This window comes from Moesziomyces antarcticus (genome assembly GCF_000747765.1).
Source record: "Moesziomyces antarcticus DNA, scaffold: scaffold_v10001, strain JCM 10317, whole genome shotgun sequence".
Taxonomy (NCBI): Eukaryota; Fungi; Basidiomycota; class Ustilaginomycetes; order Ustilaginales; family Ustilaginaceae; genus Moesziomyces; species Moesziomyces antarcticus.
Window position 1 is genome coordinate 1,832,349 of NW_014639009.1, and position 27,205 is coordinate 1,859,553.

The 27,205-nt window shown below is 61.4% G+C and overlaps 13 protein-coding genes across 13 annotated transcripts; 7 read left to right on the forward strand and 6 right to left on the reverse strand.

Moving 5' to 3' along the window:
- Positions 1-134: 134 nt before the first annotated feature.
- On the forward strand, positions 135-1,727 carry PAN0_001c0655 (glutamate 5-kinase; the record flags this gene model as incomplete). Its single annotated transcript, XM_014804270.1, has 1 exon — positions 135-1,727. One exon carries the CDS (start codon positions 135-137, stop codon positions 1,725-1,727), a length of 1,593 nt encoding a protein of 530 aa, XP_014659756.1.
- A 78-nt stretch (positions 1,728-1,805) lies between these two features.
- PAN0_001d0656 (methylmalonate-semialdehyde dehydrogenase) lies at positions 1,806-3,506 on the reverse strand (the record flags this gene model as incomplete). Its single annotated transcript, XM_014804271.1, has 1 exon — positions 1,806-3,506. One exon carries the CDS (start codon positions 3,504-3,506, stop codon positions 1,806-1,808), a length of 1,701 nt encoding a protein of 566 aa, XP_014659757.1.
- A 1,118-nt stretch (positions 3,507-4,624) lies between these two features.
- Positions 4,625-6,706, forward strand: PAN0_001c0657 (N-acetylglucosaminyl transferase component Gpi1; the record flags this gene model as incomplete). Its single annotated transcript, XM_014804272.1, has 1 exon — positions 4,625-6,706. One exon carries the CDS (start codon positions 4,625-4,627, stop codon positions 6,704-6,706), a length of 2,082 nt encoding a protein of 693 aa, XP_014659758.1.
- Positions 6,707-7,285: 579 nt separating this feature from the next.
- On the forward strand, positions 7,286-10,015 carry PAN0_001c0658 (uncharacterized protein; the record flags this gene model as incomplete). Its single annotated transcript, XM_014804273.1, has 1 exon — positions 7,286-10,015. One exon carries the CDS (start codon positions 7,286-7,288, stop codon positions 10,013-10,015), a length of 2,730 nt encoding a protein of 909 aa, XP_014659759.1.
- A 1,568-nt stretch (positions 10,016-11,583) lies between these two features.
- PAN0_001d0659 (uncharacterized protein) lies at positions 11,584-12,335 on the reverse strand (the record flags this gene model as incomplete). The annotated part of the gene is made up of 2 exons (XM_014804274.1): positions 11,584-11,734; positions 11,839-12,335. 2 exons carry the CDS (start codon positions 12,333-12,335, stop codon positions 11,584-11,586), a joined length of 648 nt encoding a protein of 215 aa, XP_014659760.1.
- A 397-nt stretch (positions 12,336-12,732) lies between these two features.
- Positions 12,733-13,667, forward strand: PAN0_001c0660 (uncharacterized protein; the record flags this gene model as incomplete). Its single annotated transcript, XM_014804275.1, has 5 exons — positions 12,733-12,777; positions 12,860-13,181; positions 13,255-13,388; positions 13,472-13,510; positions 13,590-13,667. The coding sequence occupies 5 exons, from the start codon at positions 12,733-12,735 to the stop codon at positions 13,665-13,667; spliced, it is 618 nt and encodes a 205-aa protein (XP_014659761.1).
- Positions 13,668-13,770: 103 nt separating this feature from the next.
- Positions 13,771-14,871, reverse strand: PAN0_001d0661 (uncharacterized protein; the record flags this gene model as incomplete). The annotated part of the gene is made up of 1 exon (XM_014804276.1): positions 13,771-14,871. The coding sequence occupies one exon, from the start codon at positions 14,869-14,871 to the stop codon at positions 13,771-13,773; it is 1,101 nt and encodes a 366-aa protein (XP_014659762.1).
- Positions 14,872-15,534: 663 nt separating this feature from the next.
- On the forward strand, positions 15,535-16,830 carry PAN0_001c0662 (2-polyprenyl-6-methoxyphenol hydroxylase-like oxidoreductase protein; the record flags this gene model as incomplete). The annotated part of the gene is made up of 1 exon (XM_014804277.1): positions 15,535-16,830. The coding sequence occupies one exon, from the start codon at positions 15,535-15,537 to the stop codon at positions 16,828-16,830; it is 1,296 nt and encodes a 431-aa protein (XP_014659763.1).
- Positions 16,831-16,983: 153 nt separating this feature from the next.
- PAN0_001d0663 (uncharacterized protein) lies at positions 16,984-17,523 on the reverse strand (the record flags this gene model as incomplete). Its single annotated transcript, XM_014804278.1, has 1 exon — positions 16,984-17,523. The coding sequence occupies one exon, from the start codon at positions 17,521-17,523 to the stop codon at positions 16,984-16,986; it is 540 nt and encodes a 179-aa protein (XP_014659764.1).
- Positions 17,524-18,669: 1,146 nt separating this feature from the next.
- PAN0_001c0664 (sister chromatid separation protein) lies at positions 18,670-20,955 on the forward strand (the record flags this gene model as incomplete). The annotated part of the gene is made up of 1 exon (XM_014804279.1): positions 18,670-20,955. One exon carries the CDS (start codon positions 18,670-18,672, stop codon positions 20,953-20,955), a length of 2,286 nt encoding a protein of 761 aa, XP_014659765.1.
- A 212-nt stretch (positions 20,956-21,167) lies between these two features.
- Positions 21,168-22,898, reverse strand: PAN0_001d0665 (mitochondrial carrier; the record flags this gene model as incomplete). The annotated part of the gene is made up of 1 exon (XM_014804280.1): positions 21,168-22,898. One exon carries the CDS (start codon positions 22,896-22,898, stop codon positions 21,168-21,170), a length of 1,731 nt encoding a protein of 576 aa, XP_014659766.1.
- A 765-nt stretch (positions 22,899-23,663) lies between these two features.
- PAN0_001c0666 (MFS general substrate transporter) lies at positions 23,664-25,880 on the forward strand (the record flags this gene model as incomplete). Its single annotated transcript, XM_014804281.1, has 1 exon — positions 23,664-25,880. The coding sequence occupies one exon, from the start codon at positions 23,664-23,666 to the stop codon at positions 25,878-25,880; it is 2,217 nt and encodes a 738-aa protein (XP_014659767.1).
- Positions 25,881-26,035: 155 nt separating this feature from the next.
- Positions 26,036-26,383, reverse strand: PAN0_001d0667 (12 kDa heat shock protein; the record flags this gene model as incomplete). The annotated part of the gene is made up of 2 exons (XM_014804282.1): positions 26,036-26,248; positions 26,348-26,383. 2 exons carry the CDS (start codon positions 26,381-26,383, stop codon positions 26,036-26,038), a joined length of 249 nt encoding a protein of 82 aa, XP_014659768.1.
- Between the last annotated feature and the right edge of the window lie 822 nt (positions 26,384-27,205).

Below are 27,205 nucleotides of genomic sequence, written 5' to 3' on the forward strand. Positions count from 1 at the left end.
GACCCGAGTCACGCGGACCTCCATCTTGCTTTATCACTCTACGACGTTCTTCTCGCCTCCTTACCGTCCACCACTCCACTCGCTTCTCAATCTCTAGACCTACACACATTCAGCAGACACTCGCAGACTCAAGCATGACCGGCTCCAGTCACGTCGCAGCGGCGGCGTCTTCGTCATCTGCTGCAGCCGGGTCGACCGCGTCGAAAACGATCGTGATCAAGCTGGGCACATCATCGATCATCTCTGAGGAGACGCAGCTCCCCAAGATCGCCATCCTGAGCTCGCTGGTGGAAACCTGCCACAAGCTGCGTTCGCAGGGGCACAAAGTCATCATCGTCTGCTCCGGCGCCATTGGGATGGGTCGCATCCGCATGCACATCACCGACCGTCCTAAATCGCTTGGTGAACGGCAAGCTCTTGCAGCGCTGGGACAGTTGCGGCTGATCGCGCTGTGGGACTCGTTGTTCGGTACGGTGGGGATCGAGGTTGCCCAGGTGCTGCTTACGAGGAACGATATCGCAGACCGTCCGCGCTACAACAACGCGCGCACGACGCTCAACACGCTCATCTCGGCACCGTTCAATGCGATACCCATCGTCAACGAGAACGACACGGTCTCGGTTTCTGAACTGCGCTTTGGCGACAACGATACGCTCTCGGCCATTACGGCGGGTCTGGTGGATGCAGACTACCTCTTTCTGTGCACCGATGTGGATGGGCTGTATACGGGCAATCCGCGCAGCGATCCGAATGCACGACGGCTGGGAGTCGTCGAGGATGTGGCGGCGGCTCGCAAGGCGGTATCCGTTGCAACGATGGGATCGAGCTTCGGAACGGGTGGGATGCAGACCAAACTCATCGCGGCCGAACTCGCCACCGCCGCGGGTGTGGCGACGGTGATCCTCAACGGCGAACATCCCGAAAACATGATCCGGGTGGTGGCCAACGGAATTCCGTCGGAAGCGTCGGCTGGGGCGGGGGCGGGGGTAAAGATGGATTCGCTCGCGTCATCAGTGTCGTCGTTGGCGTCGGAGGAGAAGGAGCTGATTGGGTATCCGCCATTGGATGCACCGGCACATACGATCTTCATGCCCAAGCCGAATCCGCTTTCTTCGCGCAAGTGGAGCATCTTGCATGCACTGCACCCGGCAGGAGCGTTGATCATTGACGAGGGCGCATTCAAGCGCATTGCGCGCACCGATTCGGGCGGACGGCTGCTACCTGCGGGCGTGGTGGGTGTCGAGGGCAACTGGGAACGCATGCAGGCCATCCGTCTCGTCGTGCGCCGCCGCATCTCCAAATCCACGCCGCACTCGAGTGGGCTCGAACAGGGTGCGCCACTCACCAATTCTGCGCCCATCGCAAGGTCACTGGGACAGTACCTTCTGCGAACCGACAGCGAGGCGGGGGCGGGAACAAAGACTCCGCCCATCATCGACTCGCTACGCAAAGACGCCCCAACTCCTTCCAGCCCACTCGCTGGTGAGGCATCAGCCAAGATTGTTCCAGCGGACGCTGCGGCGGGCGGAGATGGTGTGGACGGGGATGAGGAGTGGGAGTGGCAGCTGGTCGAAGTGGGCCGTGCGCTAGCCAATTATACGTCGATCGAGAGCGAGAGGATCAAAGGGCTCAAATCGTCGCAGATCACCTCGGTGCTCGGATACGCCGATTCGGACTATGTGACTGACCAAGTTGCGCTTCACACGCTCACTCTCCCCACTGCCTAATACCACACTCTGCCACACTGTCATACACTATTTTCTACCAAGATTACACGGCGTATGTCGAGCCAAAAGTGGAAAAGGCTAGGACATGGTGGGCATGTTGACCGAGGCGCGTTCGGACATCTGTGCATCGTCGGACCTCCAGAGCGAAGTGGACGTCTTGAAGGAGGTGTAAAAGTTGAGCGCCGATTTGCCGTAGAAGCCAATGTCGCCCAGGACGGAACCCTTGTTGCCGGACCAGGCGAACATCGGCAGCGGCACGGGCACGGGAACATTCACGCCCAGCTGACCGGCATTGACGTTCTTCTCAAACTTGCGCGCGGTGGCGCCGTTGGTGGTGAAGATCGCCGCGCCGTTGCCGTACTTGTTCTTGTTGATGTAGTCGACCGCCTGGTCGAGCGTGTCGGCCTTGACCACGACGAGCGTGGGGCCAAAGATCTCCTGGTCGTACGCCTTCATGCCGGGACCAGCCTCGACCACCGAAGGCCCGACAAAGTTGCCGTTTGGATAGTCGGCGCATACAAAGTCGCGGCCGTCCAGGAGGATGCGTCCGCCCTCCTGTTCGACGCTGCCCGTGAGGCTGCGTACGCGCTCGCGCGCCTGGGGCGAGATGAGCGGACCCAGGTCCGCACCCTCCTCAAAGCCACCGGAAACCTTGAGCTGCTTGGCACGCTCGACGAGCTCAGGCACCCAGGACTGCGCCTCTCCCACGGCGACCACCACCGAAAGCGCCATGCATCGCTGACCGGCCGCACCAAACGCCGCACCGGCGATCGAGTTGAGCGCAAAGTTCTTGTTGGCGTCGGGCATGAGGATGGCGTGGTTCTTGGCGCCGAGGTTGGCCTGGACGCGCTTGCCGTTGGCGGTGCCGCGGTGGTAGATGTGTGCGCCGGCCCTGTCGGAACCGACGAAGGAGATGGCCTTGATGCGCGGGTCGTCGCAGATGCCATTGACCACGTCGACGGCGCCGTTGACGACGTTGAGCACGCCCTTGGGCATGCCTGCGCGCTCGCACAGCTCGGCGATGATCATCGACGCGCCGGGCACGCGCTCCGAGGGCTTGAGCACCAGCGTGTTGCCCGTCACCGTGGCCATGGGGATGGACCAGAGCGGGATCATGGCGGGGAAGTTGAAGGGCGCAATGGCGGCGGTGACGCCGAGCGGCTCGCGACGCGCGTACGTGTCCATGTCCTTGGACACCTCGACGCGCTCCTCCATGAGCGTGCTCGTGATACCGCACGCCACCTCGACTACCTGGAGACCGCGCAGGACGTCACCCTTGGCGTCGGCAAACGTCTTGCCTTGCTCGAGCACGATGGCGTTGGCGATGTCGTCCATGTGGTCGCGGAGGAGCGCCTGGAGCTTGAACATGACCTGCTGACGGCTGAGCAGACTGGTCTCCCTCCAGGCGGGGAAGGCGGCGTGTGCGTTGGCGACGGCGGCGTCGAACTCCGAGGGCGTGGTGAGCGGCACCTTGGAGAGGAGCGCCTGGGTGGAGGGGTCGTTGACGTCGAGCCAGGACGAGGTGGAGGAGTCGACGAACTTGCCGTCGACGTAGTTCTTTGTGGTGCCGCCGAGCATCGAGGTGCCCTGCCACTTGGACTCTACATCCTTGGCGCGCGAGAGCGCGAGCGGGCTGAGCTGCGCCTGGGCGGCGCCCGACGAGGCGGCGGCGGCGGCAGCGGGCTGGGCGAGCCTAGCGGTGGAGGAAGTGGAGAGGCATCGGACCGAGGAGGTGTTGATGGCCTTGGACGAGGCGCGGAGGAGGTTGGCGGAGTGCATGTTTGCAAGACGACCGCGCGAAAGAAGATGGCAGTGGTGGTGTAAAGTGAACGAGTGACGACGGGGACAATAAGTGCTTGGAAGGAAGACTTTTGGGCGCGGGTGTGTTGGTTCGGATTTCGAGCCTGTGACACACACAAAGCACGAGCGAGACTGACAGCCGGTCAGGTGGTCACTGCACATCGCCTTCGGCGTCAACCGCGCGGGGGCAATGAGGGGTTAAGAGAGCGGGGTACGCCGCCTGTGTTGGCAGAACGCATCTCGAGAATCGGCCAATCATCGGTCGTAACGGCACTTTGCGAACCGGCTTCCCCGCTTGAGCCCCACCGCGCCCCGCTGAATCCACCCGCCAAGTAGCCGGTGCGCCCTAATCCCGATTCGGGTCGTTATCAACGCAATTCACCGCGCAACTCGCCGGCCCTCATCCTCCTCGCACTCTTGTCACATATGCTACTCTATCGCGGCCACTGCAAGCACAGTTCATCCTATCTATCGTCGTGACAGCTCGTCTCGTCGGCCATTTGCAGATGGTTGATGGTGTCCGCAGATGGAAATTCGATACAAAGTGTGAGATTGTACTCCACCGCACATGTACGAATTTCGACCTGGGCTCGCCGGATCACTTTCCGCAGTCTTTTGGAAAAGGAGAAAATGCGGCGGGTTGGAAGTGCAAAAAAGGGGGAAGAGAGCACGCAGGCACACGCTGTGTCGGTCAATTCGCAAATTCGCCAGATGGAGTCTTCCTTCCGTCTTCCACCATCATCCTCGCGCGGGGGATCCTGACAAGAAGAGTAAGTTTCCACATTCTCGCAGCGCCACTTTCATGTTCACAGGATGAGAAACACTTTCACAGACCTGATCCGAAATACCTCTGCGCCGAATCAGCGCAGAGGGTCAGAGGACAACCACTTTATTGCCTATTTTTGGCTGATCAACATGCAACGCCGCGCGCTCTCTGCATCCCGAGCTTCGTCGTGTTCAAATGACTGACTCGTCCTTGCACTCGACGTTTGTTTGACAGGACCGTTCGTGCATCCCTGATGAACGCTTTGCAGTCGATTGGCGTCCCGTGTCTTCGGCGTTCTCGCTCGAGGTCGTGGTAGACAGCGTGCGCACAAATGTCGCATTTTGAAGTCTTTTCCAATCACAACCACACACAAGCATCGGCATCGCTGCAAGACCGCAGCCCGGATGGAACCGAGGATCGCTTCGATGCTAGGCGGGTCGAAAGCTTGCTCGTCTTTTGGCCGGCCAAGCTCGTCGACCTGTCCTATCTCATCGCTGACGATGCCTCGAACAACAAGCCGGATCAAGGCGAGGTAGCCCTCCTCGTCGGCTATATCGTGCCTGGACACCCGCACGAGGCTGCTGCGCTGGTCATCGGCACAGCTCGATCACGATGCATAGCTGCCGCTCGCAGCACGATCGAGTCCAAGGACCTCGCCATCCTTGGCATCTTGCACGACACCTCGGACGGCATCGATGCAAAGCATCAAGCGTGCGATCACTCGCCCATCTGGATCAGCGCCGTGCCGCGGTCCAGACGATGTGACCCTCCCGCACTCGTCTCTGTACGTCTGGGAGGTGGTGCGGAAGCCATCCAGGATGCCGCGTCCTGCGCCTCGGGTGTGGTGCAGTACACGGTGCCCAACTCGCGCATGATGCAGTACTTTTCGCTCGACTCCCTTCGGCTCGCGCCCGTGTCCGGCATGAAGCTCGTCTCGCTCGCAGCTGTGTTGCTCGGTTCGGACGCAGATCCGTCGGAGCTCTCGTCTCGCATGGCTGCCTACGCCGCACCTTCGGCACACGAGCAAAAGTTCCTGCGCTTGCTCATGCTCGATCCGGTGCACTGGCGATCACTCAAGGACGTCGAGCCGCACCAGAATCGAATGCCCCGCGGAACGTGCCTGCGCCGCTCCATCGAGCTGATCAATCGTCTGCAGCACCAGTACGCGCACCTCGCCCGCAGCGAGATCAAGAAGGCGTCGTCCAACGGTTCGGCATTGCCGGCGCAGCGATCGATCGTCGTCGATCAACTGCATCTGCTCGGCCGCGCACTCACTTTGGTGGCGCTTGGTGTGCAGAAAGCGCTGCGCTATCCACTCTTACGATCGGCCGGGCTTAGTCTGGTCTCGATGTCCGCGTGTGCACGTCAGCTGGACACGCGCATCTCGCAGATGGTCGTGGCACCGCGGCTGGCGTCGCGGCTGCGGCAGCTGCGCAAGCAGCAAAAGCTGGGCACGCACGAGCTGGCAGCGCCGTACATTGGGCTTTGGAATGCCATCTGGCTGATCGCCAACGACGTCATCCTGGGCCACGCAGCGAGCGTGCTGTTGGTGCAAAACGCGGCGATGCTGGCTGGAGTGGGTCGAGGCTTGGTGGAACGCTACCTGGTGGACGGCGTGTTTTGGCTGCTCTCGTGGCTGGAAAGCTGGCCGGTGGGGTTGAAGCTCAACACGGAGCTGTCGCTGTTCTTTAGCGATGCCTATGCGTCGCTCACGCATGCGTGGCATTCGCAGGCGCTGGCGTATGTGCTGCCGCGACTCGAGGCGCTGGTATTGGCGACGGCGGTGGTGGGGCGATGGATGGGTGTGACAATGGTGCTGTGCGTGATGCAAGACGTGGTGTCGATCTGCACGCTGCACATCACCATGTTCTACACGCTCTCATCGCGCACGCTGCGCGCGTTCGTCTACGTGCTCTCGGCGTTGTTCGACGTGTTTCGCGGCAAGAAGCGCAATGCGCTGCGCGGCGGACGGTTGGACGATGCGAGGTACGAGCTGGACCAGCTGGTGCTGGGTACGCTGCTGTTTACGCTCATGGCGTTCCTGATGCCCACCGTATACGTCTACTATCTGGCGTTTGGAGTGGCGCGCTTTGGCGTGGTGGCGTTGGAGGTCGGGGTGATTCAGACGTGCTTGGGACTGCTGAACCATCTGCCGCTGTTTGCACTCATGCTTCGCATCAAGGACTCGCATCGGCTGCCGGCGGGTATGTGGCTGCAGGAGCTCGAGCCGAGGCCGATGGATGTCAAGGTGGTGGGCGAGATGTCGACGGCTCGATTTCGGTTGCGATCGCGTGCGCTGGCGGTGGGCGACATCTTTGAAGGATACGGCGAGCACGTGGGCGGATTGCTCGAGGTGCCCAGCATGCTCCTCCGCTGCCTCCTCGGCCAGCCTCTGCGTCGAAGTGTCCGTTGATCAATCCAATCGGTAGTTCAAACCCCAAAGGGCAGCATGGCGAATGCGTGTGTACAGTATGCAGGCGAGGCTGTCAAGATGTGAGATTACGTGCTTTGGAGCTTTGGCCTTTTTTTCGATATGGCCGTTGAAATGCGCGCTCGATGAAATCACTGCGATTTTGCTGCGCTGCCGCCCAATTCGACTTGCGCGGGCTGAACCCAAGCTGGCTTGGACTGAGTGACTCGTGCAGTGCCCTCTCAGCGCTCACTCACACGGCCCTGACCAGCTTTGGGCGGCGCGGAGGTGCAGCAGTGTGGAGTCGTGCAGTGCAGCTCGCTTGTCTCGCCTGACTGCTCCCAGCCTCTCTCTCTCTCTCTCTCTATCAGCCACCCTCGTCCGCCTTCACCCTTCCACCCCCAACCCAACCATCTCGCTCCATCGCAACAAACGGCGAAATCGCAAAGCCATCGCAATCGCACTCCGTACCCAAGTGGCCAAGCCAAAGAATGCACTAGGCCACGCATCTTGGCGGCATCGTGCTCATCGGACGACTGGTTTGCATTCGGCTCCAACATGACCCCGGGTCCTTCCTTCACAATGCCCGCAATCTCTCGCTCTGCTTCGGCAGACCCACTCCCGCGCGCCGCCACCGCTACCACCAACGACGCTGCTGCAGATGCTCGTCCAACCCAGGCCGATCAGGCTTCGGCCTCGACATACCAACCCGCCAACAGCACCGACGAGCACATGGCCCACGATCGCACCAATGCCGCAGCCCAACCCAAGCACTGCGCTCGCTGCGGTCAGCTTCTCGACCTCGCCCCTGCTTCCGACGACACCTCACACCCCCATGCTTCGTCCAGCTCCTCCATGCCCGCGCCCAGCCCGTCCTCGTACGCTTTCGCACCCGACTCGGTCCGCTCCCACCACCGCATTCAGCCGCATCAGAGCCTCACCTCCGCCATCAACGCTGCCGCTGCCGTAGCCCTCTCCCGACACCTCGGCACCAACGACGACATCGTTGCGACAGATTCGGACGGTCACGCCATCTGCACGCATTGCTCCGCTCAGCTCGCAGATACAACCCAAGACCCCAGCCGCTCCACCATCGTCGCAGCCGGCTCCCACGAGCAGCCAGCTTCTTCGGCCAATCTCTCCGTGCCATCAGCCCCAACGCGACACACAGATACCCAGCACGCCCCTGATCCGCAAATCCCGGACACTGCGTCCGAACCGCCAATCGCGTCCACCAGCTCCGACACCAACGGCCCTCAGATTCACCTCACCATCTCGGTCAACAACATGGGGGCTGGCGGTGACGCTCCCAGATCCCACTCCATCGACGACGTCACTATGCACGACCCTTCCGCCTTCCCTCCTCTCGAAAGAGCGCCAGCGTCCCCGACATTGCGAGCGCCTTCCTCGCCCCCTTCCGTGGGCCGTTCGACAAGCCGTACCAGGATTCGCTTCGCCGACGCCTCGACCCATCGCCACCCTGCAGATGCCAATGGCGCCGATCCTGCCACGCACACCGACGCCTTGGGTCGCTCCGGCAGCTTCTCCAGAAGCCTGAGCTACAATGGTCCTGGACTCGGTCACGAGAGTGTAAGCGCTTCCTCTGCCCAAGTCGTCGTCAGCTTCCCTCCTGCCAATGCATCCGCCCTCGCACCAGAATCCACGCCCGCTCTCAACGCGCAAGACACTCACAGCTTTGCACCGTCGCCCACTCCCTCTGCCGCCGCACTGGCGCCGTCTTCCCCGCAACAGTCAAGATCGCGCAGCAGCAGCCACTTGCAGGCATCGGGCACTTCACTCGCTGCCGCATCGCATGTGCATGTCCCGGCGCCCGCCAACGCCATCCCCGGCGGAGCCAAGCAACGTCGCCCTTCGTCGGCGCGCCGCTTAAGCCGCTCCGGCTCTTCCACCGGTCCAACTACGCTGCCATTTGCTGCAGTCGGCGCGGATCCAACTTCGGCCAAGGACGACGACCCCTACGGCCCGTCGGCCATGACTCGGCCTCGACTCAGCTTGATACCCAGGCACGTCATTGCAGACACGCTCTACTATTCCGCGCACGCACAGCGGCCCGCATCGCTCGGCACCACCTCCACCTCCACCTCGCTCTCGGTGCCCTCGGCCGCGCTCGCACACACCTTCGACCCCACTCGCGCAGTCAAGTACCACACGGACCCGCTGGCGTTCCGCGACCCGAAGCCGGAGGAGGCGACGGGCGCAAAAGGCGCGGATGCGGAGAAAGAAGCGTTGGGCGTGGCTGCCAAGTGGGGCGACGTGCGCTGGTTCGACCCGTACAAGCCCGACCCCCTCGCCGAGCTGTCGCGTCTGCGCACGCCGCCCAAGGGCCGCGGCTGCCTGTATCCGGGTGCCACGTTCAACGGCACGCAAAAGTCGGGGCGCAACTCGTACGACGTGACGGTGCGCATCGTCAACGTCGACCTCGAGGCGTCGCATCTGTGCGGCTACCTCAACATCCGCGGGCTCACCGAGGACTGGCCCGAGCTCACCACCTACTTTGACGCCGAGATCATCGGCGACCGGTATGGATTCGTGACGGGCAAGTGGGGTGCTACGGAGGCGGATGATCTCAAGCACTGGGCGCGGTTTCCGCCGTTCCGACCGCTGCGTTCGGCGCTGTCCAAGCCGGGGCTGAGGTTCCACCACGCCAACAAGCCGTTTGTGTTTATGCGCTGGAAGGAGAAGTTCCTCGTGCCGGACCACCGCGTGCGCGACATCAACGGCGCCAGCTTTGCGGGCTTCTACTATGTCTGCGTCGAGCTGGGCGAGAGTGCCGCCCCGCCGGGTAGGGTCGAGGCGGAGGCGAGGCAGAGGAGCAACAGCAATGTGTCGATGACGAGTGCGAGCGGGCATACATTGTCGTCGGGCACGTCGCCGATTCTGGCGCAGGGTGGTGGGGTGGGTGCGGGCACTTCGGTGTCGGGACCGCAGTGGTATGCGGCGCGGACACAGCGACGTCGAGAGCTGTCGTTGTCTGCGCCGGGACAGCCGCATTTGGCGCATATGTACCACCAACAGCAGCAGCAGGGTTCGGCCGGGTACGGTCCGCAGTCTCCACCGGCGCTACAGTCGGGGCCTGGATTCTGGCCCGCTTCGCCCACGAGCCCGCACATGCCGCTGCCGACCGACGATCCCTTTGCAGGGCTGTGGGCCGAGGCCGATGCGGATTATGACGATTTGGGCGCGAGGGGCAAGATGTCCGGGTTTTACTTTCACGAAAACTCGGAGCCGTACCAGCAGCTCAGTTTGCACCATACGCCCGAAGCGTCGTCGTGTGCGTTCGAGATGCGTTGACGCCCCACTCCAAGGGTCTTTGGTTTCGAATGCTGCTGTTCAGCCGGTCTCGTCCGAGGCATCGTCTGCGGTGATCCTCGCTTCACTTCGTTTTCGTCTTGGTGGTTCGAATGCAATAGGTCAGCCTGCGCCGTACGCCCGAATCGTGGTCTGCGGTGATTCTCCCTTCCCTCGAATCTCTCTCGTCCTCGTGCTGTGGTTGTGGTGTGAAAGCAGGAGCTTGCCCGGCATTGTACGATGCGTCATCGTGTGCGTTCGAGATGCGGTGACATTTCGCTCTTGAACCGGGTCTATTTCGTCTTCGAGTGTTCGTGCCTCGAAAGCAGCAGCTCAGTCTGCATCGTCAGCCCGACTCACTCGCGTCTTTGTCGTCATGGATCGAATGCAGCAGCTCATCGTATGAAGACACGTCGTGCACAATTGTTCTTTCCATCCCGCAAGTTGTATTTGTTGGGTTTGCTCGAATGCAGCCCTTCAGGCTGTATCGTACGCATTCTCGTCGTGCGCGTTGGAGATGCGCTGATTCTCACCCTGACTCGGAGGTTGTTCGTATGGAATGCAGCAGTCGCAGCGTGTATCATACGTGCGAAAGCGTTGTCTGCGGTGATTCTTGCCTCACCCGACCGAAGCTCTTTTCGTCTTTGTAGTTCGAAGACAGCAGCTTGGCCTGCTCGTCATGTGCGTTTGAGATGCTCTGATTTCTCGGCCCACTCCGGTCTCGAGCAGCCCTTCAGCTTGCATCGTGCACCCGCCCCACTCGAGTCTCCTTTGTTTTCGTGGCTCGGATGTGACAACTCAGCTTGCATCATATGCTCGCCGTACTCGAGTCTCTTCAGTGTCCGTGGTTCGAACGCAGCAGCTCAGCCGGCGACGTACAAGCGTCGCCATGCGCGTTTGAGATGCGCTAACTTAACTGCCTTACCTTGAGAGGACTTTTGGGATGAAAGGCTGCTGCTGCTGCTCAGCCTGCATCAAACGCATATCCTATTAGCCGTTTGAACTCGGGATTGCACGTCACACTAGCGCTTCACATGTGGGACCATGGTTTGCACCACATCTGCTCCATTATTGCACCCGACAATCCCTCGACGCCTTTGTCCGCTGGGTTTCGAATGCAGCAGCACAGCCTGTACGCCCACCTCGCTCGAGTCTCTTTCGTCTTGACACGCAGTTTACGCGGTTGCATGGCACCAGTTCGGCATGCTTCATGCCAAGCGTCGTCGTGCGTAGTTCACGATTGTGATGCGGCGATTTCTCGCACACTCAGATACGTCCAAGCCGCGAGCAAGGGCGTCTCCCAGCAGGTAGCCCAGGACAGTCCGATTCGACGACGAAAAGGATATGGCGCAGCACGGTCTGACCTTCCGACTACCTCAACGAGATCGACCGGACTCGGGGTTGCCCGATGCGGACGCGTGTGAGCCAGCACTCGAAAGTCTCCTGGTCTCGAATGCAGTGTTTGCAAGCGGTCTCTGTGTGTTTGCAAGGAGAGAAAAGTAAAGTACATGAATCGATCGGATGATCCGACGGAATGAGACGTCTCGTAGCTTGTTGCTGGTTGCGGGCGACTATTCGGCGGCCTTCCAGAGTTGGTCGGCTAGAACCAGCGGAGAGATTTCGTTTTGCTTGAGGTGCGCCGTGTGAATGTCAAAGTGGATCGCCGAGTTGCGGGTATCCGACCTGACCAGCAGCGTTGACCATTCGTCGGATGCATCTGTGCTTTTGGACGGCAAGAATCCCAGCCCTCGGAAGATACGCAGTCTCAACCTGTCGCCCCATGTCAGCATCCTCTTCCTCTTCACCGCGGAAATTTCGGTACTTACGCATCTTTATCCATCTCCGACTCGTCCTCAACATCGATCTCCTCCAACTCTTCCGCGGCCCTTTTCAACTCGAGCAGTTCCGTCTGAAGACTCGAGAGCAGCGATTCCTGCTCGTTGATCTTCTTTGCGAGGTCGAAGTTCTTGTTGTCGAGCTTTTCGATGGTTTCGGCGTGTTGGGCTAGGGAACGCCAGTCGGCTGCTTGGCGGGTGCTCTGTTTGCGCAGGTCGGAAAGCGCCGAGTCGAGCGCATGCATCTTGGCGCGCATCTCTTCGTCCTCGCGCCGACGACGCGACTGCGTCTCGCGGATCGTCTTTTCAATCGCCCGTAGCTGGTCCAGCTCCTCGTGCGGCTGCAGCGACGAGATCAGTGCGTCAATGTCGTCGTCCGTAAGCCGCGCCTCATCCACTGCCGCCGTGTTGGGGGAAGCAGATGTGGATGGGAGCGAGGGTGGAGGCATCAACGCCGCAGAATCATCGCGCGGTGAAACGGCCGACATCGTGTGCTGAGTCCAAGCGAGGAGGTTGATCGGATCTAGCTGTGTATGGCAGAGGAGGTGAAGAGCAGGTCGAGGTGATGCAGAAACGTTTCCGATGGGGGATTGAGAGTGGGTGGTGTGGATGGTGATGCGCGGATGGTGGTGGTGATTCAACACGGATCACGGCTCGAAAGCAGCATGCAGGGTGTTGACGCAAAAAGTGTTGCTCTCTGCGCGTCTGCCTCGGCGCGCGCTTAATTTTGTTAGGCTTATTGCACCAACATTTAGAAATTAACGCGCGCCGCTCTCTCACGTGACGCCAGCCGCGGGTCCAACACCGGCGCATTCATGCATTTTGCTCCACATGCACCCGCACCTCTCCTCGCTACCACACCATACCCTCTACATCACCCACACGATGCCGCCATCAACAGCCTCGCTAGACCCACTGCCGGATCACTGGGTGAGCACATCCCTCCTTCCACCTCGAGCATATTCATCTCTGAATGCTAACGCTTGTCTCCATGTCTCCATGGCATGGTCAGTACTACTTCTTTGGCGTTTTGGAACCACTAAGCGTTCTGGCCGGAAGCTACTATGCGCTGGTGCTGCCGGAGCGCTACCACCACGAGCTCATCCCACCCGCCTTCCTGTCGAGCAGCAAGCTGCAGAGCGGGCTGCAGAACGCGGGTGTGCTGTCGGACTCGGCACGCATGGCGCTCGGCCAGCTGGGCAGCTGCTACTTCCTCATCATGCTCAACTCGGCGCTCATGTTCTACGCGCTCCGCAAGTGGCTTAGGGGCAACAACGACGTGGCGCTAGAGAGGATCCTGAGGTACCTCTTCTTTGTGCTCGGCGCAGCCGATTGTAAGTTTCAACCCCCTTTGCTGGCGATAGTGGGCATAAAGACTGATCAATTGTGTGGTTGAGGGTGGGGCAGGGACACATATTGGACTGACGATTTGGCTGCTGCCCAATGGTCCGCCGACGAGAACGGGCCTGGTGGGCGTGCACAAGGCCACGGTGGTGGACAAGTTCAGGCTGCTCGCCAATCCGGCCAGCTGGAACAGCCTCGTATGTCCCCCCCCCCCCTTTCCTCCACCCCCTCGCTGCAGTAGAGCTGAGCGCGACTGACACTTTGACGTGGACATGCGCAGCTGTTCGGCAACATCATGATCACATTCATCCTGTTCTGTGTAAGTACATCCACCACGGGCTCCTGGGTGCTGCGGCATGCTGACCTCTCGTTGCGCATTGGTTTTCTGGGCGTGGCAGTTCCGCGTGCTGTGGTGGACGGGCGTTGCACGCGGCAGCGCCATCCGCGTCGCCACTCCGCGTGTCAAGAAAGCCTAGACGGCCCTCAACCCCAGCAGAATACACCGCGTCGACATAGCTGAGGCGAAATTGCGATGGATTGACAACAGAACAGTGTGCTCGCGTGCGAACGGTTACTAAGTCACGAGGCAAGTGGATGGGTAGGCGTGCCGTCCGAATGTCGGCGAGCGGGCGAGGGGGGCACTTCGCGCTGTGCGCCATCCGGCTGGCTCGGGCGTGGCGATGGAGGGGTGGACGACGACCTTGTGCGGTTGGGATTCTGAGACAACGGAGCGGGATGCTGATGCGGGTGGTGGTACATATGCGATGCGAACGGGTTGAGATTGGCGAGATGCTGCGGCTGCATCCGCGAGAGCGGCGATGGCGAAGCGGGTTGGTGCTGTTGCAGCCCCAGGCTACTGCGCGAGTTTCGGCGTGCTGCAATGAGCGAGGCCGAGGGAAACACCCCCGGCTGGACGGTGGTTGCGTTGGCCAGGGCAGAGATCGACGGCAGCGCCATATTGGCCTGCACGGGAGAACGAGATGGCGTCGTGTAGCGCGGCTCGATAAGCAGCGGGGCAAGCACACCCGCCGTGGCGCCCGAAACCAGATTCGGTGGCCGAGCGTCCGGCAGCGCATCGAGGCGGCTGAAGAACGGCGCGGCACTCGACGGAGAGGGCGAAGCAATGGGGCTGTCGACCTGCATGGCCTGGAACGTCGACTGCACCTCGAGGTCCATGTCCACATCAGCATCCGCGCCATCGTCCTGATCGTCGTCCGCTGCAGCTGACCGCACAGCTTCCGACAGCGGTGTGGGTGCCATGGCGTGGATGCTCAACTGGTGGCGCTGTCGTGGCAGCAATGGTGACGTCGAGCGTCCCGTCCCCGGCGAGCTGCTCCTCGTACCCGCGATCCTGAACTCCGACACATAGCTGCCCAGCCTAAGCCTCACCGTCGGAGGCGCGCGTTCGTCGTCGTCCGATCCCGATGCGACGCCACTACTCGACAGCGTGCTGTGTCGTCTTCGCTTTCGTCCGTGTGATCGTGCACGCAATCCGAGGCTGCCAGAAGGTGCAGCGCTGCTACTCGCACTGCTGCTACTGCTCGCGCCGCTGCTGCTGCTTCGTCGGCTTCGGCGACCCAGCCGCAGATGCGCCAGCGGCGGTGCGGCAGTGCTGGGCGTCGCCAGCTGCGAGCTCGACGAGCCGCTCGCGGAAGTCGCCGCACTACATCCGGCTGTCATGCTTGCGAGCCCCAGGCACAGCGTACGTCGCCGCCGAATGCTGACATCCAGCCTGGCTGCAAGGTGGATGGAGGTCAGACCAAGGTTGAGGATACGCGTGGAGGAACGCGTTGCCCTGCGCTCTCTTTTTTTTTTTGGTGGCCGTGCCCCACCGTCTGTCAGATGAGGGCGGTCCGTGCTGACCTGCATGCACTGTGCATACACCCGCTTTTTTTGGACGCGTGTGGAGTGTTCAAGCCAAGAAGCGCGTTAGGCCGATCAGGCCGAGTCCAGATAATCGGGCAACGCTGGGTACGTCTTCGGCCGCAGACATCCGACCCGCGGAGCCTGACAGCTACACTTGCTGTCGACGACATCGCACTAACGAGGAGAGATGCAAACTAGGTGTGCTCTGCCGAGACAGATTCATGCCCAAGGCCTCAGCGGATGGGCTACCTTCACTGTTGGCGTGCAGCCACGTCCGCGGAGGTTGCCGGCGGCATGAGCACCGCAACTGAGCCGAGGTCATGCGCTTGCCGCTCGCGAGACTCGCTGGAACCCATCTCGACTGATCATGCCGGCGCTCTCGGGAAGCATATAAGACCGAGTTGCTGTCTGCGAGTCAAGGAGGGGGTCAACGATCTCCTTGCCTCTGCAGAATTAACGACGAACGACTTGCCAGCGATGGCAGCAGACATCCTGACAAAGCGCGGCTTGCGCGTGCTCGTCAGTGGAGCCGGGATTGCGGGACCAACTCTGGCATGGTTCCTCGCTCGCTCCGGAGCGCGCGTGACGGTGGTGGAGCGATCGCCGCAGCTGCTGTCGCAAGGCCAGAATATCGACCTGCGCGGCACTGCGCTCAACATTGTGCATCGCATGGGCATACTCGACGCCATCCGCCGCTGCACCACCACGGAGAAAGGCACCGCGTTTGTCGACCAACACGACCGCGCCTTTGCCACGTTCCCCGTCGGCGAATCTGCAAGCGTGCTGACCGCCGAGTACGAGATCCTTCGAAGCGACCTGGCCAACATCCTCTACCAAGCTGCGGTGCAGCAGCCGGGTGTAGACTTTCGTTTCGGCACGACGATCGAGCGTGTGGCGGAGAATGGCGATTCTGCAGTGCGGGTCGAACTAAGTAGTGGCGAGGAGGAGGAGTCTGATGTGTTGGTGTTGGCGGATGGGCAGTGGTCCACATTGCGCAAACAGGTGTTTGGCACCGATGGGCTCGAGGTGGTGGACAAGAACTGCTTCTTCGTCTACTTTAGAGTATCGCGCACCGAAGAGGACGACGACTATGCACGCGTATATATGGCGCCGCCCGCGCGCATGGTCATCACGCGACCCGACAACCACGGCACCACGCGCGCGCTGCTCAGCATCCGACCCGGCAGCGCTGCACAGAAGCAGCAGTGGGAAGCAGCCAGCAGGAGCCGCGATAGGAGCGTGCAGGTCGCGCTCATCAAGTCAGCCTTTAGCGATGTTGGATGGAAGGTTCCGCGTCTGCTGCGTGGCATCGATACTGCTGATGATCTTTTCTTTCAGTCGATCCAACAAATTCGCATGACCAAATGGCACCGCAATCGCATCGTGTGTTTGGGCGATACCGCCTATGCGCCCACGCCGTTTACGGGCATGGGCACCTCGCTCGCCATCGACGGCGCCTACCTCCTCGCCGGCCACCTCTCCCAGCTCGAGCCAGGCCAACGTCCCGCACTTGCGTTTGACAGGTACGACCACCAATTTCGTCCGTTTGTCGTGCACAAGCAGACGCTTCCCTTCTACGTTCCCGCCATCCGCCACCCGAAAAATGCGGTTTCCAAATGGGCGGCCGAGTCGTACTTTGCAGCCAGGGCTCGCATGGCTCGCATGCCCTGGGCCGTCAAGCGTTCCGCCGAAACGCACGCAGCGCGCGATCGCGATCTTGTCGCCGACATCGACGCCCCCTTTCCGAGCTTTCCGGCTTTCGAACGAGCGTGACTCAGTAGCATGCGCCTTTTCACTCAGACGAGCATCGAGCAGACAACAGTGACGATTAACCGGAGACATGACGGATGTTGGTACAAGGTATGAGCGAGGTGACTGCGAGAACGGGACCGAGAGGGCAAAACAAGGCGAGACTGAGCTGAGAGCCTAATTGATCGAGGAGCCACGGCGATTCCTGTCCTTGACCTCGACACACATTGTTCCGCCCATGCCGTCGGGGAAGCAGTGGTGTCGCTTTACCGGTGCAGGCTTGGTGGCCGGAGGTGCCGAAGGTGCGACTTCCGAAGTGGGTGACTCGATGGCGCTGCCAGACTGACGCGACAGCGCAGCAGCGCCTGCCAGTGACGGCGGGGGCGAGCTGCTAAGTGCCGAAGACGTTAAAGCCGAGCTCGGGGAGGACATGAAACCAAACGCGCTCAGCGCCGAGAGGCGGCCGCCATTGCTAAAGCCGGCGCCAAACGATGTGCGTCGCGGCGGCTGCGAGAGAAGTGCATTGGTGACCGGGTGCGGTGTCGTGTCGGTGTTGGATGAGGAGGTCTGGTTGGCGGAGGAGCCGAAGAAGAACTGCGGCAGCAGGAACGAGTTGCTGCGTTGCGGCTGCGATGCTGGCTGAGGTGCCGACTGCTCGGGAGACGAGCGGCCCGAAGACGAGGCCATGGACGACGAYGACGGCGATGTGGAGTACATTCTGCAGGCCAGGCTCGTAGTATAGCTGGTAATGACAAGAGCTGGTTGCCTAGGCGCTATCAAAGCTTCTGTGTTCTTGCGACGCGGAGAGCTGATGGTGGTCGTGGTTGAAGCGACGACTCCAATGAGCTCGACGGAGGAAGCGGCTCAACTTTATCATCTGACGAGTGTGGCTCAGGTCACGATGGCACCTCGAGATTAGCCGCTCAACACGTTGGCGCGCAACGTGCTGCCTCATCAGCTGGACAAGCTTCCACTGTGCTCAGCTGCGCCAGGATTTGCAACGCACGCATGCAGCACCGTGCAGATTGACCCTGTCATGCGCAGGCGAGGCGGCTTTAAAAAATTTCGCAGCGCCTCGCCAGTGTCGCGCCTGTCTCAGCCGTCTCAGCCGCGAGATTCTTTGGCTTCAACGGGTCGTGGTGCGGATGCTACCCGCGTATCCGTCGGATGTCTCCGTTTGCCCGTCCAAGGCGGCCACTCTGTCGTGGCGGTAGGGGCGGAAGCGGAAATCGAGGACGAAATTCGCCGTGGCTTTGCAGTCCAAGCTTGCAGCGTCGCCGGCAAAAACAACAGCCCTTCGCCCTCGGCCCTTACCCGTCGCCCTCGAGCATCAGGCCCCTCATCTCTCACATGGAGGCGGTTGCAGAGGCTGCATTCCGGAAGATGAAGCTGCTACAGTAGATCGAGGAGGAGCAGTCGAGTCAGAGCCGAATCAAGCGTTTTGGCAAGAGGACGTGGGGCGGCCTCGTCTGCAGTCGGCTCAGGCAGTGACGTCTGCATGCCAACTGCGGGTACTCTGATTACGTCATCCGAGCCCGTCGCAAAGCTCTAACATTGGCAAAAAAAACCCGTGGCGTCACGTGGCGGTGTGCTTGGAATACGCGTATTTCCTGGCTCAGGGTCCACAGGCAGCTGCGACTCGCGGCGGATGATGCAGCTGCGCGCCCATCTTCCTGCTGTGGCGGGCGTGGCTGAGTCGTCCGATCCGCACTTTCACAGAACCACAATTGCTCGTCCGAGCTCGAGCCTCTTCTTCTTCTCGACCGCCATCATCCACGTACTGCAACGCGTAAATCCATCCGCGAACCTCCCCTTTATCGCTGAGCCCTCCCGTCGGCCAGCACCGGACTCGGACAGCACATCATGGTCGAACGCGACGACTACATGCGCGAGGGCTTCGATCCCAGCTCGCTCACCATGCCGCAGCTGCGTGGCATCCTCGTCGAGCACGATGTTCCGTTTGGCAGCGCATTACGAAAGGCAGAGCTTGTGGATCTCTTCAATCGCAACGTCTTACCCAAGACCGCTTCGCTCCGCAAGAAGAAGGCCACCATCGTCGCGAGCTCCAGCGGCATCATCGACATGCGCGATGGCGCTCGCAGCGATACAGAGGTCACGCCCGAACAGACCCCAGCAAAGCGCAAGCCAGGACGACCCAGGAAGAGCGAGGCTTCCACTCCCGCTTCTCAGACTCCCGCCAAGACTCCTGCAAAATCAGCACGTAAAAAGTCGTCCCTCGGCAGCCAAGTGGTGGCAAACGCAGAGAGCGAGGCCGAGGCCGAGGAGGTCGTCGAGCAACCGGTGAAGCGACCTCGTGGTCGCCCGCGCAAATCAGCCTCTACCGAGGCTGCAGAGCCTGACGCCACCACGTCGCCTCGTCGCGTCACCTTTGGTACCTCGCCAGACTCTCCGCCCGCGTCCTCCAGGAAAGCTGGACGCCTCAGCCTCGGAGCAGGCGGCTCTGGACGACGCAGCGACGACGATGGGACCTTTTCCGACAGCAACCCCTTCCAGTCCGGCAGCGAAGCCTCCCCCGCCTCGGGCATCGCCGCCAAGGCAGCAGTTTCGGCCAGAAAAGCGCGTCGTAAAACCACCGACGGTACTTCGACTCTGCGCAAGAAAGCATCGGACCAGCACCTTGCCCCAAGCCCGCCCCGCTCGGCCCGAAAGTCGGCCCCAGGTGCAGGCAGCACGCTGCACAACTACATGGATCAGTCGATCGCCTCGGCTACGCCCCCTCGCATCGTTGGCGACAGCACCGTCGCCTCGTCCAAAGATACATCCACATACTCCGGCGCCGAGGCCGATGCAGACGACGATTTCGACGACCTCGACACATTCACCTCGCCCTCGGCTCTGGCCAAGATGCGCATCCTCAGGCGCAAGAGGGACAAGCAGCGACGCAAGGGTGGCAGGGCTGAACGGACCTTGGCTGACCACCTCATCCGATCGGTATGGATGATGGTGTGTGTCGGAGCCATCGCTTGGACAATGTGGTACGCGCGCGAAACGCGAGCGCTCGGCTTTTGCGACACGAACTCCGACACCAATGCCATCGTGCAAGACCGACAGCTGACGGCACTTGCCTTCGCCCGCGCCAACAACGAGTCGGTGGAAGACACCACCATCCTTCCCGAACGCTTCCAGCCGAGCTGCACTCCTTGTCCGCCGCACGCCAGCTGTGCGCACGGGCAGGTGGTTGGCTGCTCGTCGGACGACTGGGTGCTGCAGCCCAACCTGCGTTCGCACGTGCCGCTGGCCAAGTGGGTGCTGCCGCTGCGCATGACGGCGCCGCGCTGCTATCCGGACACGCAGAAGCTCGTGCTGGCGTCGGAGCTGGCGCAGGCCGTGTCGCACATGCTCGCCGACTTCAAGGGCGAGATCGTGTGCGGCACGCAGAAGACGCATGCGACGGTCAAGAAGCTGCCCAAGAAGCTGGTGGCCGAGAACGGCAACCTGACCTATGCGATCGCCGAGCAGGCGGTGAAGCGCTCCATGTCCGCCACGCGCGATGCTCGCGTGGACGATGACTACTTTGAACAGATCTGGTACATGGCGCTCTTTGAGCTCACGGATCCGAGGAGCAACATTGTGCGCGTGCCTGTTTCGGCCGCTTCGCCATCGCAGGCTGCCGAGGAGGCGGACGAGCTGCAGACCGACTACTTCCTGGCGGCCAAGCAGCCCACGCTGACGCTGGCGTGTCGATCGCGGCTGGCGCTGCGGGGGTGGATGCTGCGCGCGCGGCTGTACGTCTTTGCTCTGCTGTCGGCAGTGCTCGGCTTGTCGTATCTGCGCTACCGCGTCAGCGCCGCACGCGCAGAGTCGGCCAAGGTGGCCACGCTCGTACAGGCCGCTCTCGAAAGGTTGCAGGAGCAGGAGTATCTGCATGGCCTCGACCCCGTGCTGTATCCGGACGACTTTGTGCCGCTCTCGCATCTGCGCGACCACATCCTGAGCGAAGAGCACCAGGCAAAGGCGCGCAACCGGCTCTGGAAAAAGGTGGCGCGTGTGGTCGAGGAGAACTCCAACGTACGCACGCGCCAGGCACAGAAGAAGGGCGAGTGGCTACGAGTCTGGCAGTGGGTAGGCGTCGAGGGCTTCAAGGGCTACTCTGGCACCCCCACCCTCACACCGCAACCAGTCGCCTGATCCACTTCCCTCTCCTCAAGCAAAAGATTCACATTCCCGATATTCACCCCCCGTCCTGTCGCATTCTACACACGCATGTATCTTAGGCACACTTTCAGCACACACACACCCGCGATGGCGATGACAAGCAATTCTTGAGATGCACTTTGCGAAATGTGACAGTTTGACTGATGAACGGTGGAGACTGAGATTGAGATGCTGCTTGAGTTGATTCAGATGTCGAGGTCGGCGAGGAAGCGACCAACGACTTCGAACGAGGCGATCATGACGCCGCAAGCCGGAGCGACTTTGGCAGTTCGGGGGCTGAGACCTTTCCATAGCCCTGCTGTTCCTTCGGTGGCGATGATGTGACGCATGGTGTTCCAGACGCCGCTCGTCGCTTGCTGATTGCCACGCAGACTCGCAGAGAGTCGACCGTCGGGCTGATTCGAGCCCTGCGTTTGGAGACGCGTCTTGACTACGTCAAACGGATGCGTAAGTAGCGCAGCAACCGAGCCGCTCACGGCGCCGGAGACAAACGCAACACCAAACTCCTCTCCGCTACCGGCGGCATTACCTTCGCCGAGTCCTCCGCCCGTGAGCGAGCGTTTGCCCGCCTCGTAACCCGCAAAGTAGATGGCACTGAACGGCACATCCCTCCACAGCGTCGGCGTTAGGCCACGCCACAGAATCAGCGGGCCTCCACCAGCACCGATCGAGGTGGTGCGCATCTCGACCCACAGCCCGCGCAGGATCGACGTGAGCGAAGCCTGCGAACGCGACGAAGCCTGCAGCCGCGTGCGGATCAGCTCAAGCGGCGTCACTAGCGTCGCTGAGATCGACCTTGCCAGTGCACCCGCGAGCAAGGATGCGTACAGCGATTGCGCCGTCACCGCCGACAGGCTCGGCGCCTTGCCCGCCAATCCGAGCTCCCGGCCCGTCGCCGCCGAGTCTTGCTGGAACGCCCTCTGCACACGCTCGCTGTCCTCGGACGCCAACAGCTTGCCGCGGAAGAAGTCGTAGCACGACATGTACGTCACCTGGCCCGGGACGGTCATCATGAGCGTTGGCGCGAGCCCGCGCCACAGACCGCGGATGCCCTCGGCCCTGCCCACCTTGATGACGCCATCCCACAAGCCCGTGAGACGCCCCTGCTCCGAGGCGGCCGCCTTGAGCTCACGTGCAGCCACAGTCTCGTTGGGAAACGCACACGCGCACGAAGACGAGCCGTTCGCCGTCACAGCCGATGGCGATGGATGCAGGTAGCCGCTGGGTGCAGGCGGTGGGGACGGAAGGATGCGCACGCTGGACCGAGGCGGTGCGGATGCTGAGAACGACGTCGTGTGTCGGCCGAAGCGTGAAGAGGTGCTGCGATGGGCGGGACGTTGTGTGGACGATGAGCTGGAAGGTGTGCGCGCTGAAAAGAATGCTGGTGACGATGAGCTGTGTGACAATGCTGCGGAGGTGGAAGCGGCTGACGAAGACGAAGCTTGACGCGGGTCGTAGCGGCACAGGATCGACTCTGGTTGTCGGTTGGATGTGAAGAAGGTCTGTTGGCAACACGTGGCCGGGTGTGCGTGGAATCCACCCGCAAGACGGGAAGCGTTGCCCTTGACCGGCGCTTTGCCCTTGTCGATGCTGGTGGCGTTCGTGAGAGTAGGAGCAGTGGCAAGATGCTGTGATGGGTAGAAAAGCGGCTCGGCACTGCTCTGCGTCTGCAGCCGAGTTTTGATCACGTCGAACGGCGTCATGAGGAAGCTGGTGGTGACTGCGCCCGTGACGGCCGCCACCGCCTTCTTGGTGCGCGAGACGGGCTTGCGCGGCGCCCCCTGCCCGAAGCTGGAACGTCGCTTGCCCAATTGTGGGCGCTCGAGCGAGGTTGACGCCATGGACGGGAACGCCTCTGGCTCGGCCAGGTCGGACCTCATTGCCGACGACGAGCTGCCTGCGCGAGAAGACGCCATGGTGGCCGTGTCCACGTCGAACGAGCTTGATGTGTCTAGGTGGAGGCGAAGAGCTCGACTATCAGGTTGGATGTATGGCTGCAATGATGGCACGCCTCTATGGTGATGCGAGTGTGGATGGCATGATCCGTCCGTCTTTGCGCCGAATGACTGGCTGAGAGAGTGACGTGTGGGAGGATGGATAGGGTAGGTGGTGGGTCGAAATGGGGAGGTCAGGTGGAGTCAGAAGAGACTCTCTCGCCTGACTGAGCGTTCCTGTATCAGATCGAAATTCCTTCCTCGCGCTGCCACTTCCAGCCCGACAGCAAGTTTCGGCCTTTTCGCTGTGTGGCAGGGAGTCCAACGTGGAAATCTCAAAATGGGCCGCCACTCGTGACCGATAAGTCCACATGACGCACTTGCGCAGTGCACCCACTGCGCAGCCCAGCCACAGAAGGGTCGGTCCAAACGACTCAGGGTCAGGTGCTGAGCTAAACGCATTTGGAATTGTTTTCCTGAGCGGGCTAACATACTCATTTCCAAAATCAACTTCGCCAAGGCCATCGCCCCGTGTCCGACTTCCGACTGGTTGTCGGCTTCTGCAGAGTGTATGCAGAATTGAGCAGCTGTGCGGTGAACAGCCGGTGAAGCCACGCACAGACAGGCAGGGTCCGTTGCGCCTGCTACTCGCATCGAACCACCACGCACTTTTAGGCTCTTTCCCGGCGCACTTCAACCTCGCATCTGCATTTGCTTGCACAGGACACGCTGTCCGATGCCACCAACATGTCGTCGGTGCCCGAGGATACTCGCTCGGTAGCAGCTCCTGCCTCGGATCCAATCTGGGACCACGCCGAGCACGAGGGCGGACACAACAGCTGGATCGATCCACCAAACGGCGAGGCCGGGCCTTCGACGCAGCCGATCACGCAGACACCATCCTTTGGGTCGAGACCGCCCGAGATCGCAGCGCTCGCTGCTTCCAGCCGAGGAGGCACCTCGTCGTTGCCCGCATCGCTCCCACGGCATCTCAGTACACAGTCACTCGGACGTGCGGGACTGCGGTCTGCGCGGACGAGTGCCGATTCATCGCGCCGGCCTCGGCTCGTGGATCGGGTCACATCGTCCAGATCCCTCTTCCTGCCTTCGATCGCTTACTCGGACCTGCACGACTCGGGAAGCAATGTTGATGGCGATGCCGAGTGGCGCAGCAGCGCCGTCGGGGCCACGCCTCTCGACCGCACAATGGATCGCATCGGTATGGGCCGCTACCAGTGGACCGTGCTCATCCTCTCCGGCCTCGGATGGGCGGCGGACAACATGTGGATCCAGGCCATCGCCATCATCCTGCCCCACATCCAGCGCTACTTTATCCTCTCGGACGGCATCGTCGGCCTGGCAAGCTCGTCGATCTTTGTCGGCATGTTCATCGGCTCCATCGCTTGGGGCACCATCTCGGACTCGTTCGGTCGCCGTGCCGCATTCAACATCACACTCGCCGTCGCCGCCGTCTTTGGAGGCCTCTCGGCGCTGGCGGGCTCCTTTCCGCTGCTCTGTCTTTTGCTCTTCGCCGTCGGCACGGGCGTGGGCGGCAGCATGCCCACCGACTCGAGCAATCTCGTGGAGAATTTGCCCGTGCGCAAGCACAGCTACGTGACTGCGCTCTCCATTTTCTTCTCGGCGGGATCAGTCGTGTCGTCGCTCATCGGTCTCGCAGTGCTCTCGGCGCACAACCCACAGGGCTGGCGATGGCTCCTCGGCTCGCTAGCCTTTGTCACCGTGCTCTTCGTCTCGGCAAGGGTGGTGTTCTTCCGGCTTCTCGAGTCGCCGAAGTATCTCGTTCATGCTGGCAGGCCGCAAGAGGCGAGGGACATTCTGCAAAAGATACACAAGTACAACGGCGGCGCTACCATCGCCCTGCGCATACAGGATGTCGACGATCATAGCCGGATAGATGTCCCAGGCAGCAGTACCGACCTCGAGCGCCGGCAGTCCAGCTCGGCCGCCTCTCAGTCCAAGGATGTGGTGCAGGAGGGCAATGACGAGCGATCAGACGGAACCGCAGACGGGCATCGTGGGTCGAGATGGACAGACGGAGCATCACACACGTATTCGAACGATGAAGAGGCAGATGGGGACGTCGACGGTCACGATCTGTCGTCGAGACCCCTGCTGGATCGCGCGGAAGACGATGGCGAAGAAGAGGGGAGGAAAGATTATCAAAACGCGAGTCGGATCGGGCGCGGCGCTGGAGCTTCTTCGTCGAGCGTGCGGTCTGTTCGCAGCCTCGAGCTGCCTGCCTCGCTCGCGTGGCTCCCCGAAAGCTGGCATCCGAGTGCGGCCGACTTGTCCTCGCGCTTCGCCGAGATGTTCTCGCCAGAGTGGAAGCGCACCACGCTGCTCATCTGGATCATCTGGGGCGGCATGTCCTACGGCTTCACCACCTTCAACGTGCTTCTCCCCAAGCTGCTCGAGCAACGCTACGATTCCCCCGACTCAGCCGCTGCTGCATTGGCGGGAAGCGCGCCCGACGATGCCTCCATCCGCAGAGCCATGCTCGACATCCTCGTCTACTCGCTCTCCTCGCTCCCCGGCAGTTTGATCGCCGCCTACATGGTCGAGACCCGTCTCGGCAGGATCGGCACCATGGTCATCTCCACGTGCATCATGGCCCTCTCGATGCTCCTCTTTTCCCTCACCTTTTGGCGCTCCAGCCTCACCGTCGTGTCCGTGTCGAGCTCCATCTCGTACGCCGTCATCTACGGATACACACCCGAGGTCATGGCTCCCACCATCCGCGGCACCGCGTGTGGCACCGCCTCGGCTATAAGCCGCGTGGCCGGTATCGTTGCACCGCTGCTCGCAGGCTGGGCCTACTCCATCGTGCCTGCGCTACCGCTCTTCATCGCTACTTCGGCCCTCGTCGTCGTCACCGCAGCCATGGCATTGCTGCCCATCGAAACCCGAGGTCGTGCTGTAGATCCGGCCCAGATCGCCCACTGATGGGAATCGGACATTCGAACATTCATTATCCTACTCAGTCGATGTGCACAAACAGAGCATTTTGGTGGTATTAATTCGATTGCATTGGGATCGCGACATCGGTGCGCTGTGTTAGGGGAACGACAGCGACGTCAGTGGCGAGTGCCTACATGAGCTTAGGCAGTGTTGTTGTTGCCCAGGCCGACGGCGTTCTTGGCCTTGTCGAGGATCGACTCGTCCGACTTGTCCGAGCCAGTGACCTTGTCGCCGAGCTTCTGCGAGTCCGACTTGGTCGAGTCGGGCTGGAGGGTGGCGGCGGCCTTGTCGAGGTTCTCCTTGGCCTTCTCGCCAACGCCCTTCTGCGAGTCGGGCTTAAGGGCCGAGGAGGCCTGCAGTGCAGAAAGACAGAGGGATCAAGAGAAGAGTGGTGGTGTCAGCGAATCTGTGGGCTAGGAAGCTGCGGTGGCGGGAGAGGAGAGCGAGCGTACCTTGTCGGTGAAGTCCTGTCGTCCAGCGTCAGACATGTTTGCAAAGATGTAAGATGGGTTGGTGGTTATGTGTAAAAGAGAGAGCGGGTGTGTGGTTGGAAAGGTAGAGGGCAGGGTGCGGACGGTCGGGTATATATGCTTTTCTGACACCGTCGATCGACAGGGCTGAGGGCCGGTGAAGCGGGGGTCGTAGACCCTGGTGAAGCTCAGTTGCTCGTGCGCCAGTCAGACTGAGGGCGGGCCTACATGGCACACCAAAAGCACGAGAGACTGAGCTTGCTTGCAAGCTGGGCCTTTCAGCGGACAACCCGGCGCTGCTTCGACGCCTCACGGACGAGCAGCACGGCATGTTGCGCCTCCTCTTTCGCCGAAAGGCGCCAAGCGGCGGAGGAGGAGGCAATGACGACATTCAAGGTGGCATCACTTGGCACAGGATGCTCATCATGGGGGACGTCCGATGCTGAGACAGGCACGGGCCAAGGAACACCAGGCTCGACCTCCACTGTCAAAGCGCTGAAAACGCGGACCCGTGACGTACGATCTGGCCGCAGTTGCGGGTGAATGCGCGGTCCATGCACCAGCTGTCATCGGCTTTTCCGCCATCGGAGCTTTTCCCATTTCCATTTCCATTTTGGATCCCACTCGAGCGGGGCCCGGAACTGGAGCTCGGCTGTGCCGCTGGGAAGTGGGGCTGCATATGCAGTGACAGTCACGACGGCTACTCAGCGTGGCAACATCGATCCTCAAGGTGCAGATGGCTCAGTCCAGACCTGTGAGAAAGCCACTCTTCTGCCTTCCCTCCTCCTGCTGTGCTGGCACACGGCGTCAACATGGCGGAGCCGACACGGGCTTGCGCCT